The 15,759-nt window shown below is 46.9% G+C and overlaps 1 protein-coding gene across 2 annotated transcripts in view; it reads left to right on the plus strand.

Annotated features, from left to right (window-relative positions):
* The window catches only part of Clns1a (chloride nucleotide-sensitive channel 1A), a 29,298-nt gene extending 14,723 nt beyond the window's left edge, over nt 1-14,575 (plus strand). Inside the window, exons 3-7 of one of the 2 annotated variants that reach the window (XM_050154403.1) lie at nt 6,977-7,078; nt 7,796-7,903; nt 8,994-9,167; nt 11,548-11,642; nt 13,903-14,575. In XM_050154403.1, coding sequence (XP_050010360.1) covers nt 6,977-7,078; nt 7,796-7,903; nt 8,994-9,167; nt 11,548-11,615 — 452 coding nt within the window. In that variant the 3' untranslated portion in view covers nt 11,616-11,642; nt 13,903-14,575. Of the gene's footprint in view, nt 1-6,976; nt 7,079-7,795; nt 7,904-8,993; nt 9,168-11,547; nt 11,643-12,991; nt 13,511-13,902 lie in introns of those variants that run through there. The other variant, XM_050154401.1, reaches the window with a different exon arrangement.
* The last annotated feature ends 1,184 nt before the right edge of the window (nt 14,576-15,759 follow it).

The following is a 15,759-nucleotide window of genomic DNA, read 5'->3' on the forward strand; positions in this document are numbered from 1 at the left end:
GGGCCTGTGGAGTTTAAATCCACGTGGGGAAGCAGATGATAGGGTGCGTGGGGACTTGAAGTCAATCTGAGGTGTCTAAAAAAATATAAAGAACTGCAGCAAGAAAAGCCAGTGCGTGATAATTTATATTAAACTGCTGGCTCCACGCACAAGGCACCGACTACAAGGCCGCCACAAGGCACAGGCCGCGGCTAAGGAAGGGAGGGCTCGTGCCAAGCCGAACTCGAGCAGGGAAAGGAGAGGTCCTAAAAGCCAAACGTTCGGGCGCCAGATGAAGGCGTAAGTCACGAACAAGGCCACACCAGTTTGGAGTTATGATTAATAGGGTGTTATTTATTTAAAGGGGAAAACTTACAGATCACCGTCCCAGACAACAGCCATCTGCACAACCAGGAAGGGAGTCTAGTCTCCGGCGGAGCAGGAAGTGAAGAGCGCGAGCAGAGGAAATAGCCGCTTTTTTAAAGGGAGAGAGACCACGCCCCAATGGGCTGGTATCACAGTCCTCCCGCAACAGAATGTATGTTACATGTATGTGGGTACCAGCAGAGACCAGAAGCGGGTGTAAGGTACCCTAGAACTGGAGTCACAGACTATGTGTTTGTCTATGTGAATGTGTGCTACATGTGTGTGGGTGCCAGCAGAGACCAGAAGAGGGTGTAAGACACCCTAGAACTGGAGTCACAGACTATGTGTTTGTCTATGTGAATGTGTGCTACATGTGTGTGGGTGCCAGCAGAGACCAGAAGAGGGTGTAAGATACCCTGGAACTGGAGTCACAGACTATGTGTTTGTCCTAGTGAATGTGTGCTACATGTGTGTGGGTACCAGCAGAGACCAGAAGAGGGTATTGGATTCCTTGGAGCTGGAGTTACCGGAAGCTTTTAAGCTAAACAATATGCATTTCGGGAACTGACCTTCTAGAACAGTGTATTGGCTACTTTTCTGTTGCTGTGCCAAAACCCATGACTAGCAACTAAAGAAGAAAAAAAAACTGTTTAATTGGGCTTAAAGCCAGAGAGCTAGAGTCTATGATAGTGGAGCAAAGGCACGGCAGCAGGAGCAGCCGAGAGCTCACATCCCAAACCACAAGTAGAAGCAGAGAATGAATGGAAATGCGTTTGTGTCCTGACAGTGCTGAAGCTTGCATGGGCAGCCTGTGTGTGGTGGTGCTGTTGAACTCGCCCATGTTGGGGTTCATGGTCTAAGTTGATGGAGACAACTGACCAGGTCTCTTCCTCGAGGGCATCAGATCTCATTATACGTGGTATGAGCCACCATGTGGTTGCTGGAAATGGCAGGGGGTTTTGAAACCTTAGAGCCTGTCACCAAAGACACACCTCCTCCAATAAGGCCACACCTCCTAGTCCTTCCCAGCTATTTCTTTCCTCCACGTGAGGACCAAGTGTTTAAACAGATGAGCTTATGGGGCCATTCTCATTCAAACCAACACAGGCAACAAGGCCCTTAACGACTGAGCTATCTCTCTAGGCCCAGAACCGCTTTTATTTTGTTATAGTAGTGGTTCTCAGCAGGCGGGTGGGGAGAGTTTTATGTGCTGCCGTTGGTTGGTGAAATTATAATTGGAGGAGGAGGGGTGCTGCTGGCATCTGGTAGATGCCAGATTCCCTGCAACAAAAATTATGCAAACTTCAGTAGCGGCGCAGTTCAGAAGCCCTACGTTGGAAGGTTCCCAAGTTTTACTGTTTTTGAAAATATAAGTTGTTAAGATAATGGGTAGCTTTTCTCAGAAATCCATTAGTTTGTTCCTGACACCTTCAAATTGGTTTCTTTTAGTTCCTGATTTTATCATTTGTATTTAGTTGTGAACACTAATTACTGATTTTTAGAACTCTGCAAGCCATGCATTATTAAGTGATATTGACTGATTAGCTTTCCAAAAATATTTTCTCTATAAGATTTCAAATTCTTGCTTTTGGAAAGAGTTATGATGAAAGATAGATGAAAATAGGAAGTTTGAAAAAGGATAAGGGAATGTAAAAGTTGTTCGATGTTGGGGCGCAGCATGATCTCCTAGCGAGGTGTGAAGCTCAGTTGATTGACTCGACAGAGGGAAAGAAGGAGTTTGGTGTGTGTGTGTTTGTTTATGGCTCACAATTTCAGAGGAATTTCAGTCCTCCTTGTTGGAGAACACATGGCGGCAGGCCTGTGAGGCAGCAGCTGTGCACTTGGCAGAGAACCAGGAAGTAGGCAGAGTAGCATCAGAACCAGGGGTGGGTAGACTCTTCAAAGACCCGGCCCTAGGGCTGCCCTTGGGCAGCAAGAGTTCAAACCATGGCTGTCGTAACCATAACACTAGGTAAATGCAGCTATGATTTTTATAACTTGATCAGCATCCTCTTGCTATGACAAAAGACCTTACTTAGATAATCAGTTTAATAAGGGGAAGGCTTATTTTGGCTTATGAGTCATAGATTTTAGCCAATACACATTTGGCCCTGTTTCTTTTAACCTGTGTGGGCACTGTGTATATTGGCAAGAACACGTGGTTGAGCAGACTTTAAGGTAATAAGTAGAAGATTTGTTCATATTTTGACAGCAGAAAGCAGACCCGGAGTCCCTGTTCCCCCCTTTAAGATAAGCCTCCAGTGACCTAAGTTTCTCCTTGTCTTCACCTCCTGATGACCTTAGCGCCCACTAACACCACAGGCTGCTGACTAGACCTTTAATATGTGGGTCTTTAAGATCACTCAAGATCCCAGCCCTAGCAGTAAGAAAATTAGGTGTTGTTTAAAATGCAAAACTAAAAGTAACACTGTCAGTCAGTTCCAAATGCGGATGTGTTGGAGTCAGGGTGTGTCGCAGTAGTATAATGTGTGTATAGCATATGAGAAGCCCTGAGTTCACGCTTCACCACCAAAACACCAAAGTAAATATTGGTATATAATGCCCCAGAGAGAGTCAGCGTTGGCATTGAGCAAAGGTACTTGTTTGGCAAAAGTCTCCTGAGGTAGGGGTAGGGGTTCAGTAATAATGGATAAAAGGATAAAGCACCCCAGTAAGTAAACTGTGCCTCACTTGCCAGGTAAGCCATTTTCTCATGAGTTCCAGTTTCATTTTAAAAAAAAAAAATCTCACTTTCCACATTGTCTCCTGAAGAATTCTCCTGACTCCCAGTAGCACCACAGGCTACAGATGAACCTTAGTGATCAGATTGGAGCCCAGCGCAGCGCCTCACATATAATATACCCCTGGCCTTACCAGCAGACCCTGCATTCCTCTCTATTCGTGACCTTCGACAATAAGACATTGTCAATAGTGGACTCGGTGCTTACTGTCTAAGCATGGGGACCTGGGTGTGGGTTTTCAGCCTCCACATAAGAACTGGGGGAACAGAGGCAGATCCCACAAGTCTGCTGACCAGTCCTTCTCCCCAGATCAGTGAGCCCAGGGCCTTATCTCAAAAGGAAAAAACGTAGAGGGGGCTGGAGAGATGGCTCAGAGGTTAAGAGCACTGCCTGCTCTTCCAAAGGTCCTGAGTTCAATTCCCAGCAACCACATGGTGGATCACAACCATCTGTAATGAGATCTGGTGCCCTCTTCTGGCCTGCAGGTATACACACAGACAGAATATTGTATACATAATGAATAAATAAATATTAAAAAAAAAAGAAGGGGCTGGAGAGATGGCTCAGTAGTTAAGAGCACTGACTGTTCTTCCAGAGGACCTGGGTTCGGTTCCCAGCACCCACATGGCAGCTCACAACTGTCTGAAGATCCAGTTCCAGGGGATCATCCAGTTCCAGGGGATCTGACACCTTCACACCAGTGTACATAAAATAAAGTAAATAAAAAATAAGAAAAAAAGGTAAAATAAATCTTTAAAAAAAAAAAAAGAAAAGAAAAAAGAAAAAACGTAGAGAGCAAAGGCCCAGATTCAACTTAGGGCTTTCTTACACTTGTGTGCAAGCAAGCGTGCCACACACCCCTCATATGCACATATATGCCCCCCCCAAGGCAGTGGCTATTTCTGGGAAGATCTAGAATCTAGGCTCCATCTCTGCACTTTGAACTATTGTTAGATCAGAATGTGTTACTATAATTCTTCAGTGCAGTACTTCATTGTAGAACTGTAACTGTAATTGCACCGTGTTTTTACAAATGCATCAGCAAAGTTTGGAGATGGTGACCATCCAGTGATTTAGAATTTTCCAGTGTGTGCGTTGGTTTGCTTGGTAGCTAAAGATTTATATACTTAACACCGTGCTACTGAAAACAGCACGGGAAGTAGACTTTGAAATCTGTTACTTAAAGGCATTATTAATGGCCGCTTCTGGTTTAATTTCTGCTTGTCTATGTTTGCATACCTTTCTACCCCAAAGTACATTAAGTAATTACCGCATTAGTGGATGCCCCTTGTTTACCCTGCCAACCGTTGGAGAAAAGTCAAAGATATTAGTAACATACACTTCTGTATATCTGCCATGGTGTTTCCAGAGACCTTTAACTAAGGGGGGCAGGGAAGCAGCCTCAGATGTGGGTAGCACTGTCGGTAGGCTGGGTGCCCCGATGGAAGGAAAGCATTCTCTCTCTCCTCGCCTCCCCCCCCCCCCCCCCCCCCCCCCCCCCCCCCCCCCCCCCCCCCCCCCCCCCCCCCCCCCCCCCCCCCCCCCCCCGCTCTCTCTTGAGGGAAGACCTCCTGCTCCATCTCACCCACTCTGCCGTGATTCAGCTCCCTAGCAGTGCAGCCAGCTGACCACGGTCAGCCTCTACATCAGCCTCTGACAGCAGGAGCCACACCAGGTTGTCCTCCTTCCTGTTGATTGATGGCCCAGTATGTTGTCACGGTGATGGAAAGCTGACACTCCCTGCAAGTGGATTCACCGTGTTAACAGTTGTTCCGCTTTTTCTTCATCGGTGTAGATGATAAAGTTATTTTAATGCTGCTTTAACTGTAAAAGTTTCTTCTTGTTTGCCGTAGCTAAGGGTTGAGCCCAGGGCTTTGAACATGCTAGGCAAGCTTCTGCTGCTGAGTCGCCACTGTTGGCGCCTAACTGACTCTTCTTCCCTCGCCCTCCTGAGCAGCGGGGACTATAGGCATGCTCCACCACGTCTGCTCAGTTTGTAGTGATATTTGTGTGTGTGGTGTGTGTTTGTGCATGTGGAGGGCAGAGAAAGCTTTGTGGGTTTGGTTCTTTCCTCCTGTGAGTGGGCTCTGTGGGTCAGACTCAGTATTGTCAGATGTACGCAGATCTACCTCACCAGCCCTTAATTTGCTAATCTCAGCAAACATGTTTGCTGTTTTGGGGTCAGTTTAAATATTTGATTGACCTGTTCTTTTACATTATAAAATCGTTCAGACATAGAGAAAGCAGAGTATTTGTTATGTATTTGTTTATTTATGGTTTTTCAGGGCAGGATTTCGCTGTGTAGTCCTTCCTGTCCTAGAACTCACTCTGTAGACCAGGCTGGCCTCCACCTCAAGAGATTTCCTGCCTCTGCTTCCTGAGTGCTGCAATCAAAGATGTTCACCACCTGACTAGAGTAATTCGTTAATATTCAGTATCCAGTGTAAATTCTGTCTCTTTTCCCTGGTTACTATACATTTTTAAGGGAAACTTAAGTAAATACTGTTGAAAGCTGCTCTGGGGAGGGCAGGGTCTCCATGTCCTGGCATCCACTGTGTAGATCATGTTGGTCTTGAGCACACAAAGATCTACCTGCCTCAGCTGTTTTGTGTGGACCCCCATTTCATCCTCTACTGTCTTACTCAAGTTAAACGATATTGTAAAGGTAGTGTATCTGCTTCCTATATGTGCTGCGTTTTGGTTTATTGTAATTTCATGTACATGAGTGTTTTGCCTGCATCTGTGTCTGTCATATGTGTGCCTGGTGCCTGTCGAGGTCTGGAAGGAGGAGGTGGATCTCCTGGTACTGGAGTAACAGATCGTTGTGAGCTGCTGTTGGGCATCAGCAATCAAGCCTGGGTTCTCTGCCAGAGTATCAAGTGCTCTTAACCCCTGAGCCGATTCTCTAGCCCTCCTATATATGCTTTTAACTTTAACTGAAAGTCTGTATGCCTCCAACAAATGTAACGGTTTTATGTTTAAGATTTTAATTAAATGGTATTATATATTCTACAGCTAGCTCTTTCATACAGTCCTTTTTAAAGGTCTCTGTGTTGATACATATATAACACTGTCGGTTCATTTTCCCAGTGAAGGGCTTAAACCCAGGACCTGCTGTGCAAAATGACCTCTCTACCACGAAGCTATTATTTTCAGCTAATTCTCATTAAACATTTTTATCTACAAACTGTTCATTTATCTGTTGGTCAGTTAGCTTTCGTGAACTTGAAACCGTCTTGCTTGAATAGTGCTGTGTTCTCTGTGTGTTACCAGTGCCTGCTGCTGAGCACAGCCCTGGAGCCTTCTCCCACTCTGAAGTAACCATCAGTAAAAATTGAATTGCAGTATTCAGATATACTAATAAATTTCCTAGCCTTTTGGTTAATTAATTAATTAATTGTTTTTTTCAAGACAGGGTTTCCCTGTGTAACATCCTTGGCTGTCCTGGAACTCTATTTGTAGACCAGGCTGACCTTGAAATTATAGAGGTTCACCTGCTCCTGTCTCCCGAGCTCACCGCTACCCAGCTTAATTTTTTAATGTGCATATGCGCATCTGTTCCTCAGATATTTCAAGCACACACTGCTGTGAGTGAATCTAGCTTCAGTGTCCTAAAATGTCAAATAAATATTTAAAAGTTTGTATTCCTGAGCTAGATCAACAGATAGGTCAGCAGTTAAGACCTCCCGCTGCTCTTTCAGAGGATCAGAGTCGGGTTTCCAGGAACCCTGTCAGGTGACTCAGAGTGCTTCTAACACCAGCTCCAGGGCATCCTGGTGGCCTCCTCTGGCTCCTGGGTGCACGCTGCGCACATAAGCTTATGCAGATACACATAAGGCAGTCCTTAAAAACTGCAATGTCTGAAAAGATTATCTGTATTCCTCTCATAGAAGAATCAAAAGACTCTCTCTCTGATGAAGATGAGGAAGACGGTGATGAAGATGTTGAACCCATTACTGAATTTAGATTTGTGCCCAGTGATAAGTCTGCATGTGAGTGTTCTGTAATACTGATCTTCTCTGTGTCCCCACCCATTGGTTCTGGTGGCCTCCCTCCTGTGGGAGTGGGAACTTAGAGTGTCACAGATGCTGGCTACAGTGGTATTGCCGACAGCATGGCGCCTGCTCTGCTCTGGTAAGGAGGGTTCTGGTCAGTGTTACTGGCGGATGCTGCTCACTGAGTGTCACCTGTGGGAAGACTTCCAGAGGTGGGCATGCTGAGACGGATGGGAAGTACCTGTCATGTGACAGGAGCCTCAACCTAGTCAGCAGTGTGACCAGTAACTCTGACCTTTCCCTCCCTCCCTCTCTGTCTCTTTCTTTTTGTCTTGTCAGGGTCTCTCTTTCTAGTCTTGGCTGTCCTAGAACTTGCTATGTAGATGTGGCTGTACTTCTGCCTCCTGAGAGTTGGGATCGAAGTCATGTGCCACCACACTTGGCTTGACCTATTCTATTAAGTCTAATCACCCATGGCGAGACCCTAGTAATGTCTTGAACTCTTTGTGCCGTGTTCGTAGTCTCAGTCTCTTTTGTAATAGGCAGTGTGCTTTCCGTGGTCAATTTTTATTTGAATTTTGCAGATTTTATAAATATTGTTACCCTAGTAAACCTTCTGTCTGCTTTTAAATTGGTTGGCACGGGTGTTTGTTCTAAAACCCCTTGGTGCACTGGGAAAGGACACCTCAGTAACGGCGTGATGTCTTTGCGCAGTGGAGGCCATGTTCACTGCGATGTGTGAATGCCAGGCCCTGCATCCAGACCCGGAGGATGAAGACTCTGACGACTACGATGAAGAAGAGTACGACGTGGAAGCCCACGGTTGGTGGAGATTTTAGCTCTTTCTGTCTCCACAGAGTAACCAGTGTGGGATGGCCGTAAATAACGGGAAGGGTGCATGCACTCGGTGGGGAGTGGCTGAGAAACAAATGGGAAGCCGCAATCGAGGGCACACTGCAGACTGAGTCTGCTGCCCACTCTGCCCATCGAGAATCTTCATGTATCTCTTTAAAATTTTTTTATATGTGCGCACCACGCGTGTGCCTGGTGCCCTCAGAGGCTAGAAAAGGATTTGGAACCCCTGGAAATAGAATTGGAGATTTGAACTGCCAACCCGGTGCTGGGAACCAAACCCCAGTCCCCTGCAAGAGCCCCTAGTGCCCTAAGCCAGGCATTTCTCCCTGGTCCTGCTGATCCCTTCTCTGTTCAACACAGCTCTTGAAATACTTACTGACAATGTCATTCCCCCCCCCCCCCCAAACAACCATTCTCTTTCCCAGACCAGGATGCTTTCACTACCTCCTGTGCTTGTAGCCTGCGGCGCAGACTGGTCTGTTTGCATTCCCCTCTGGTCTTAAGCGGTCAGTGTGGGCATCTGACTTCTTCCTACTTAGGAATCCATAGCTGGCCTGAGACCAGGCTTTTCTGGGATCGTTCTTCACAAACATAAGTGTCTGCTCACTTCTTAGAGATTCTTTTAAAACTTGGTTTTATGTTTTGTCCTTTTTGTGTTTTTTAGATTTTTTTTTTATTTCAGATATGTTTTAATAGAAATAAGTTAATTCAAAAATCCCTTTAGTATCAAAATATTTTGTGTTCGCTTGTAAAGTTCCCACCTTGGAATAAGAAGGGAGTCCCTGATTTTCGAAACACCCTCTTTTCCTTCTAGACCCGAGACAAGTCCATTCTCTGTGAACTAACAGTCAGTAGTTTATTATCTCTTAAATGTTTTCTCATCCTAGAGGGCAGAGGGACAGTTTTTCTTTTCTTCAGCCTCTTTTAAACAGTGGCCTAATAATAAATTTTGGAAGTCTTTCTGGGAGCCTCTCTGTCTTGAGCAAATGTGTTATTGATTATCCCTTTTGTTTTTCTCACTGTTGTGTAAAAGCTTAACAGCTTTCTGTTTGTTCAGAACAAGGGCAGGGGGACATCCCTACCTTTTACACCTATGAAGAAGGACTGTCCCATTTAACCGCCGAAGGGCAAGCCACACTGGAGCGGTTAGAAGGGATGCTTTCCCAGTCCGTGAGCAGCCAGTATAATATGGCGGGAGTGCGGACAGACGATTCCGTAAGAGATTATGAAGGTGAGTTCATCGTTCTCTTCCGGGTAAGCAAATGGCTGTAAGGGAAATCGTAAACAAAGTTTTCTGTTAGAAACTGGAAGGCAATGAAATGCCACAGTTAACTTAAAAATACAGGAAACAAATGTAGAATTCCTAGAACTGGGATGTTTTTGTTGTTGTTCTGTGTCCTGGGCACCCTGTCTCCCCAGCTGTGTCAGCTGCACAGGTGGTCTAGGGCCAGGATGCCCTCGGGAGGAGAAAATCTACTGTGTCCCTAGCAGCAGAATAGTGGGCCTGCGCCTCCCCACCCACAGGCTCTAGGTCCAGTTCACCTCGTGGAACAGGTCAGAAATCCAGTCAGACAGTGCGGTCTCCTATAACACTCAGGCCATGGTCGTGCCAGTCGGCTATCTTCCTGCTACTGTGGATAGCACCTGCTAGGACTGTGATAGCTAGCCGGAGAGATGCTTCCAGGTTGGTGTCGGCCTGATTTCTCCATGGATGTGCCGTCTTCAGCAAGAGGCTAGTTTTTTCTGGCTTCTTCAGTAATTGTTTGTTTGGTGACGGGAGGAAGATGCATGGGCGGTGCGTGTGTTACACGCAAAGGGCGGCCTCCTTTTGCTGTTCTGCATACTCTAGGTGTTTGACCTTTAAGTTTGGGGTGATTCTCCCGTCTGTCCCCCCACGCCCATCTGTAGCACTGTAGGAATGCTGGGATCCAGCTCTGCATGGTATCAGGTTTGCACAGCTAGCACGTTGGCTGAGTCATTTTCCAGCCTCCGTTACACGGTCGGCTCTGAAGGGATGACATCGTTTACCAGGAGCTGGCAGTGCTGTGCCTCTGACCGCAAGCTGACGGTGTGCCACGCGTGGATTTGATGTTTTACTTATGCGCGCGGGCACACACACACATTGAATTCTTCTAACAACTCTTGAATAAAATTATGATTCCCATATTACACATTAGATAACTGAGACACAGAAGGATTGCACTGGTTGAGACCAAACACTGATAAGTGGTAAGAGGATTAAGTGAGCCATTACAGAAGTACACCTGCCAGCGTCATAAGCACCTCTGGCCTTCTGTATGTGTTTAGTGCGTGTTACTGTGTATGCCCTAGTAACACCATAACGCCTGTTACTTCTAATGATTACAGGATATGCCTGAAATGGCTTTCCGTAGCTTCTCTCCTGTCGGTGCGCTTACACCTCTCAGGCTGTGATTGGTATCTCCATGCGTATAGCACATTTGCCTGGAGTTCTTGGATTTCTGGACCATTGGATGCTGGTCTCAGACGAGTAAACTAAAGTGATCATCTTCCCCATACCTAGGTGATAGGGTGCAGGGGGCTGTGGGCAGAAGTCTGTGGCTGGTGAAGACTCGGGTGGGAAAGTAAAGAAGGCCGCTGTAGACACTGCCCTACAGAGCACGCATCCGGCTGCCCTCCTCCCACGCCACGTGTGTGTGTGTGTGTTACCTGCATGTATGTCTGCACCACTTGTGGTTGGTGTCCTTGGAGCAGAGGGTGTCAGATCAGTTGTGATCTGCCGTGTGGGTGCTGGGAGTCGAACCTGAGTCCTCTGAAAACGCAGCTGGAGTTCATCGCTGCTGAACCACCTCTCCGGTCCTCACCTTTGCAGTGCCTTTAATATGTCCAACAGGAATACTTAACACGGTTCTCCATGCCTGTTTGAAAACTCCTACCAGGCAGACCTCCTCGGGAGGTGAGCCTAGACTACACTGAGTTTGAGCCAGCCTGCATAGCAAAACATTGTCCAGGAAAATTTAAAAAGAACAAAAGGAAGGAAAGATATAAATTGACTCCTGCCTAGAATTTCTGGGATTTGTGTATATGTGTATACATATATGTATATATGTGTTTAGGTGTTGATGCTCTGAATTCACAAAGTAAATGCTCCCTGTTTGGACTGACTTTAACTTGACTGCATGTCTGCACCACTTGTGGTTGCTGTCCTTGGAAGCCAGCAGAGGGGATCAGGAGCATTTTCCTTCTGGTCTCTTTTGGGTAGTTTAGTTTTCAAGGTATAAAGTGTGGAGTGGAGTGTGAGGTAGCCTGGTGTGCTGGGGGTCCCTGCAATTCTAGCACATGAGGAACTGAGGGCAGCCTCAACCACAGGAGACCAGAAACAAAGCAAAATGCCACAGTTTTAAAAGCCAGTTATTTTAATTTTATTTTTTGAGATTGGGTTTCAATGTGTAGCTCTGGCTGGCATGGAACTACACAGACCAGGCTGGCCTCAAACCCACAGTTCTGTCTGACTCTGCTTCTCCAGTGGTGGGACTATGGTACCCAGTTTTTAAAAAGTTAATTCTTGCCAGCAGAGGGCGCTGGCGTCCTCGTTGAGCTTCCTGTCTGAAGTGCAATCCATTTCTGTTCAGATGGCATGGAGGTGGATGCCGCCCCCACGGTTGCTGGGCAGTTTGAGGATGCAGATGTGGACCACTGAGGATGCTGCTGCTGCTGCTGCTGCACAGTGAGTAGCTCCTTCTCCTTTGTCACAGCGCAGGGAAAAGTTCATAATTTAAGAGCTCTGTATGAACTCTATAAGGTAACAGTTTGAAACGTGGCACCCATCTCCAGTTACTGAAAACTGCATGTTTCTTTCCCTAAACATGAGAAAATTGTAAACCCTGTAGTGTGGTTCATTCTCTGCCGAGCACTACCCTGGAAATGTAGTACATGTGTGACAAAGACATGACTGTGATATTAGCAACTGATGGTCGCGTCTGTGCAGACAGGCCTCCCTGCTGGCTAATGCGGGCATGACGCCTGAGCCTGTCCTGGTCTGCTCGTGAGTCACCTCTGCCCGTTTGCCTTAGTTGGTCCCTGTTCATGGTTTGTTACACCTCACAGCTTTTCATTCACGGAGGAATTAGCCTAATCGCTAATGATAATCTTGTATTGCTGTCCCTCCCTCTTTCTGGGAGCCGTAGGGAGCAGACTGTCCCGGCCATTACTTCCTGGGTGTTTTCCTGTCCCCGAGTATTTGCTGCTCTGCGAACCCTGAGACGTGTGTTGCCCTTTCCCAGTGTGAGTGTTAGACTGACTTCGTTAGGTAACTGAAGGTCAGGGACTGGCAGCTGCAGAGCCCTTTCTTAGAATCACAAGATTTTCTTGGTAAAATTGTCGTTCTGTCCTTCCTTCTAAATACCGCCGTTTCCCAGCCAGTGTCCTCCAGGTCCTTATGTTTATTAAAGCACATATCTTCATGACCAGACAACGTGTGTAGTTGGCCGTGACGCTCCGCTCTTACCAACAGTCGTCTAGTTATCTCTCCCTGCTGTGGTTGGGGCGGGGACAGTTCCCTCTGTTACTTGTTTTGTTTCATGTTGGAAACCAGCTTCATCTCTGACTGCAGAGGTGGCTCATGGGTTAGCAGCACTTGCACAGGCATCTGTGAAGTCCAGTTCCAGAGGATCTGATGCTCTCTTCTGCCCCACAGGCCCCACAGGCACAGCATACGCATCCCGTAGGCAAACACACATACACATAAAATAAAGTTATTTTAATTCAGTGTTAACAATTATTGTAGCTGTGAAACTATAAATTTTAACATTGGCTTTCTATTCTTCTAGTATGGTTATCAAAAGTAATAATAAAAATAACTTTGCCGGGCGATGGTGGCGCTCGCCTTTAATCCCAGCACTTGGGAGGCAGAGGCAGGCGACCTCAGTGAGTTCCAGGACTGTTCCACAGAGAAACTCTGTCGGGGGTGGGGGTGGGGCGGGCAACAACTCAAAGAAATTCTGTGGTTTATATCTCACCCCATAAATACTTTCCTTCCTCGAACATTGCTGTTTCCCTGCCGTCTGCCGTCTGCAGCATCCTCCTCTCTTCCCGCGTGGAGAACCAGGAACCGCCTGCTCCACTGCCTGCATGTCTGCCTGCACACAAGGGGGCACCGATCTCATTGCAGGTGGTTATGAGCCTCCTGTGGCTGCAGGGAATTGAACTCGGGACCACTGGAAGAACAGGCTGTGCTCTTAACTGCTGAGCCATCTCTCCAGTCCCCTCATCACATTCTTAATAATTTTTTGTTCTGCCTGTGGCTGTCTTTTTATAAGTGTATTATTGTCCTGGAAGACAGGTGTTTTTATACAATCTGGCTTTCCCATTTTTCTCTGAAAAAGTGGCTGTTGAGAGATTCTCATTCTGTTTGTAGCTGTCGTGAGAGACTGACTTGGCACATCACTAATGGTTCCACACTGGATTCTTAGATTCTTTGTAATGGTGAAATAACTGTAAAATTTCTACAGATTTTCTAATGAGCGGCTAGTTTGTTTTCTGCTCATTTTATTGTCTCTGCTCAATGTCAAAGAAATAATATATTCATAAATTTTATTCATGCTCATCTGAGTCGTTGACCTGATTTCCAAACAATGTAGTTTTGAACATTTAAGATTATATGTGCTTTTAAAGCTTGAACAAGGGCTAAGGTGTTTATGTAACCATTGCTAATTTAAAACTCACGGCTTGGTGCATGAGATGGGGTACACAGGACTGCTGGTCACAGCTCCACCCATGACACACGTATGCACACGCCACCCGTGCTCCTCTGCACACGCTGCACACAGAACATAACCGTTCCTTGGTTTCCTCGTTTTTAAAGTGGGGTGATAAGAGCTTCCTGGAAGGGTTATTACGAGGCCTGAGAAAGAACAAGTCTGGAACCCTACTAGGCTACCTAAAAAATGGCTGTTAGTAGTAATAATTATAAACCTTTTGTCTTTCAGAGTCCCTCATAACAGTAGGCGGGAACTTGGTGCCTCTCCCACTCCAGAGTGGGCCGGTGAAAGGCTTCTTCCTCTCCAAAGCCCACTTTTCAAGACAGACTATACTGGGACAGCAAATGTCACCAGCGAAGAGACCTTTGTCAACAAAGGTGAATTAACTGAGCGGTGTCTGTAGCTCTCATTCACCCCCAGACCTCCTGTGGCTAGGCGTCTCCTGGGTAGACCTCAGTTCCTGGCTTGCTCATGTGCACGTCTGTCAGCTGCAAGCCTGCGTAGTGAATACAGAGCTCACCCTGTGTAGACTGGATCAGAAAGATGCTGAAGCTTAGACATCTCAGACGTCTGGGGCCTAAAAGAACTCCTGTCCCTAAGACAAAAGTACAGGCCTCACGGGGCAGGCTCTAAGCGTTTCCACAGACGCATTGGTCCTTTACTTTAGGCTACGCCAGGCCACCTCTTGAACCCCCAGCGATTCCTTGCCAGGATGCAGTACTGCTGTCCAGCTTCTGTTCCTCTCCTTCCGCTGTCAGCTCTGTCATGTTCTCCCAGCGAGGTCCTTGACTGTCCGCTCTTAGCTTTCTGTAACAGAACAAGTAGTCTGTAATGGAGTCCGCAGAGTACTCTTCATGAGTCTTGTCTTTGTAATAGGTAACAAATAAATCTAGGTTTTCTATGTCTTTGTGTTTTTGTTCTTGACTAACCATTAATGAGAAAAATTCTTACTTTAGGAGTTTTGCCTCTGTGTGTGAGTGCATCCCATGCATGCCTAGCACCCACGGAGGGGCTTGGTGCAGTGGACCTGGAGTTAGAGACACTTGTGAACTGCCATGTAGATGCTGGAACTGACCCTAGGTCCTCTGCCAGAATAGCAAGCGTTCTTACCTGCTCACTCCTCTCTCCAGCCCAGAGTTTGCTGCTCTTTAGAGGCCCTGAGTTGAGTTCCTCCAATCTATATTGGGCAGCTCACAGCTGTTGTAATGTCAGCTGCAGGGGATCTGACCACCTCTGTGCTTCCATGAGCACTCGAATGCACATGGGAAGACATGCAGCCGTACACGTGAATAAATGGTAAAGTGATGCTGGGCAGAGATTGGTTGGTAGAGTGCGGGTCTAACTGCAGGAAGCCCTGGGTGCAGTTCCTAGCATTTTGTGAACTAGGCCTGGTTAATATGCCTGGGGGCCCTGGCACTCAGGAGGTCATGGCCAGCTAGGTTTCACAGAGATCCTCGGGGGCCAGAGAGGTCTCCGCAGTTAAGAGTTTGTACTGCTCTGGCAGAGGATCCAAGCTTGTTCCCAGCCCACACGTCAGACAGCTCACACCTGTATCTCCAGCTCTGTAGGACCCGACAGCTCTGGCCTTCGAGGCCTCTGCACTCGCCTGTGTCTGTGGAAACCTGAGGCTGCCATTATGCTCTAACCCCCTGTTCTCAGCATTACTATATTTTTATTCTTTGAAACAGTCTGAGTGGATAGCCCAGGCTGGCCTGGGACTCGAGGGATCTGCCTTGCCTGCCTCTGCCCTCTTGTGCTAGAATTAAAGGCGTGCGCCATCATGCTAATTTTTACTTTTAATTATGTGTATGCATATCATCTGTACATGTGATTATAGGTGTCTACGGAGGAAAGAGGGTGATGGATCCCCTAGACCTGGAGTTACAGGCAGCTGTGGGCTATATGATGTCGCTTGGAACTGAACTTCAAGAATAGTATGTGCTTTTAACTCTGAGCCATCTCTCCAGCTCCATCCACCTTGTCTCCTGAGACAGGATCACTCACTGAACCTAGAGTAGCCTGGCTGACCAGCTCCAGGGATCCTCTGTCTTCTAGTTCCTGCTCCTCGGCTCACACCCCCCCCCT

The sequence above is a fragment of the Alexandromys fortis genome, unplaced genomic scaffold (genome assembly GCF_014885135.2).
Source record: "Alexandromys fortis isolate MF-2015 unplaced genomic scaffold, M_Fortis_MF-2015_v1.1 scaffold_77, whole genome shotgun sequence".
In the NCBI taxonomy this organism is placed as follows: domain Eukaryota; kingdom Metazoa; phylum Chordata; class Mammalia; order Rodentia; family Cricetidae; genus Alexandromys; species Alexandromys fortis.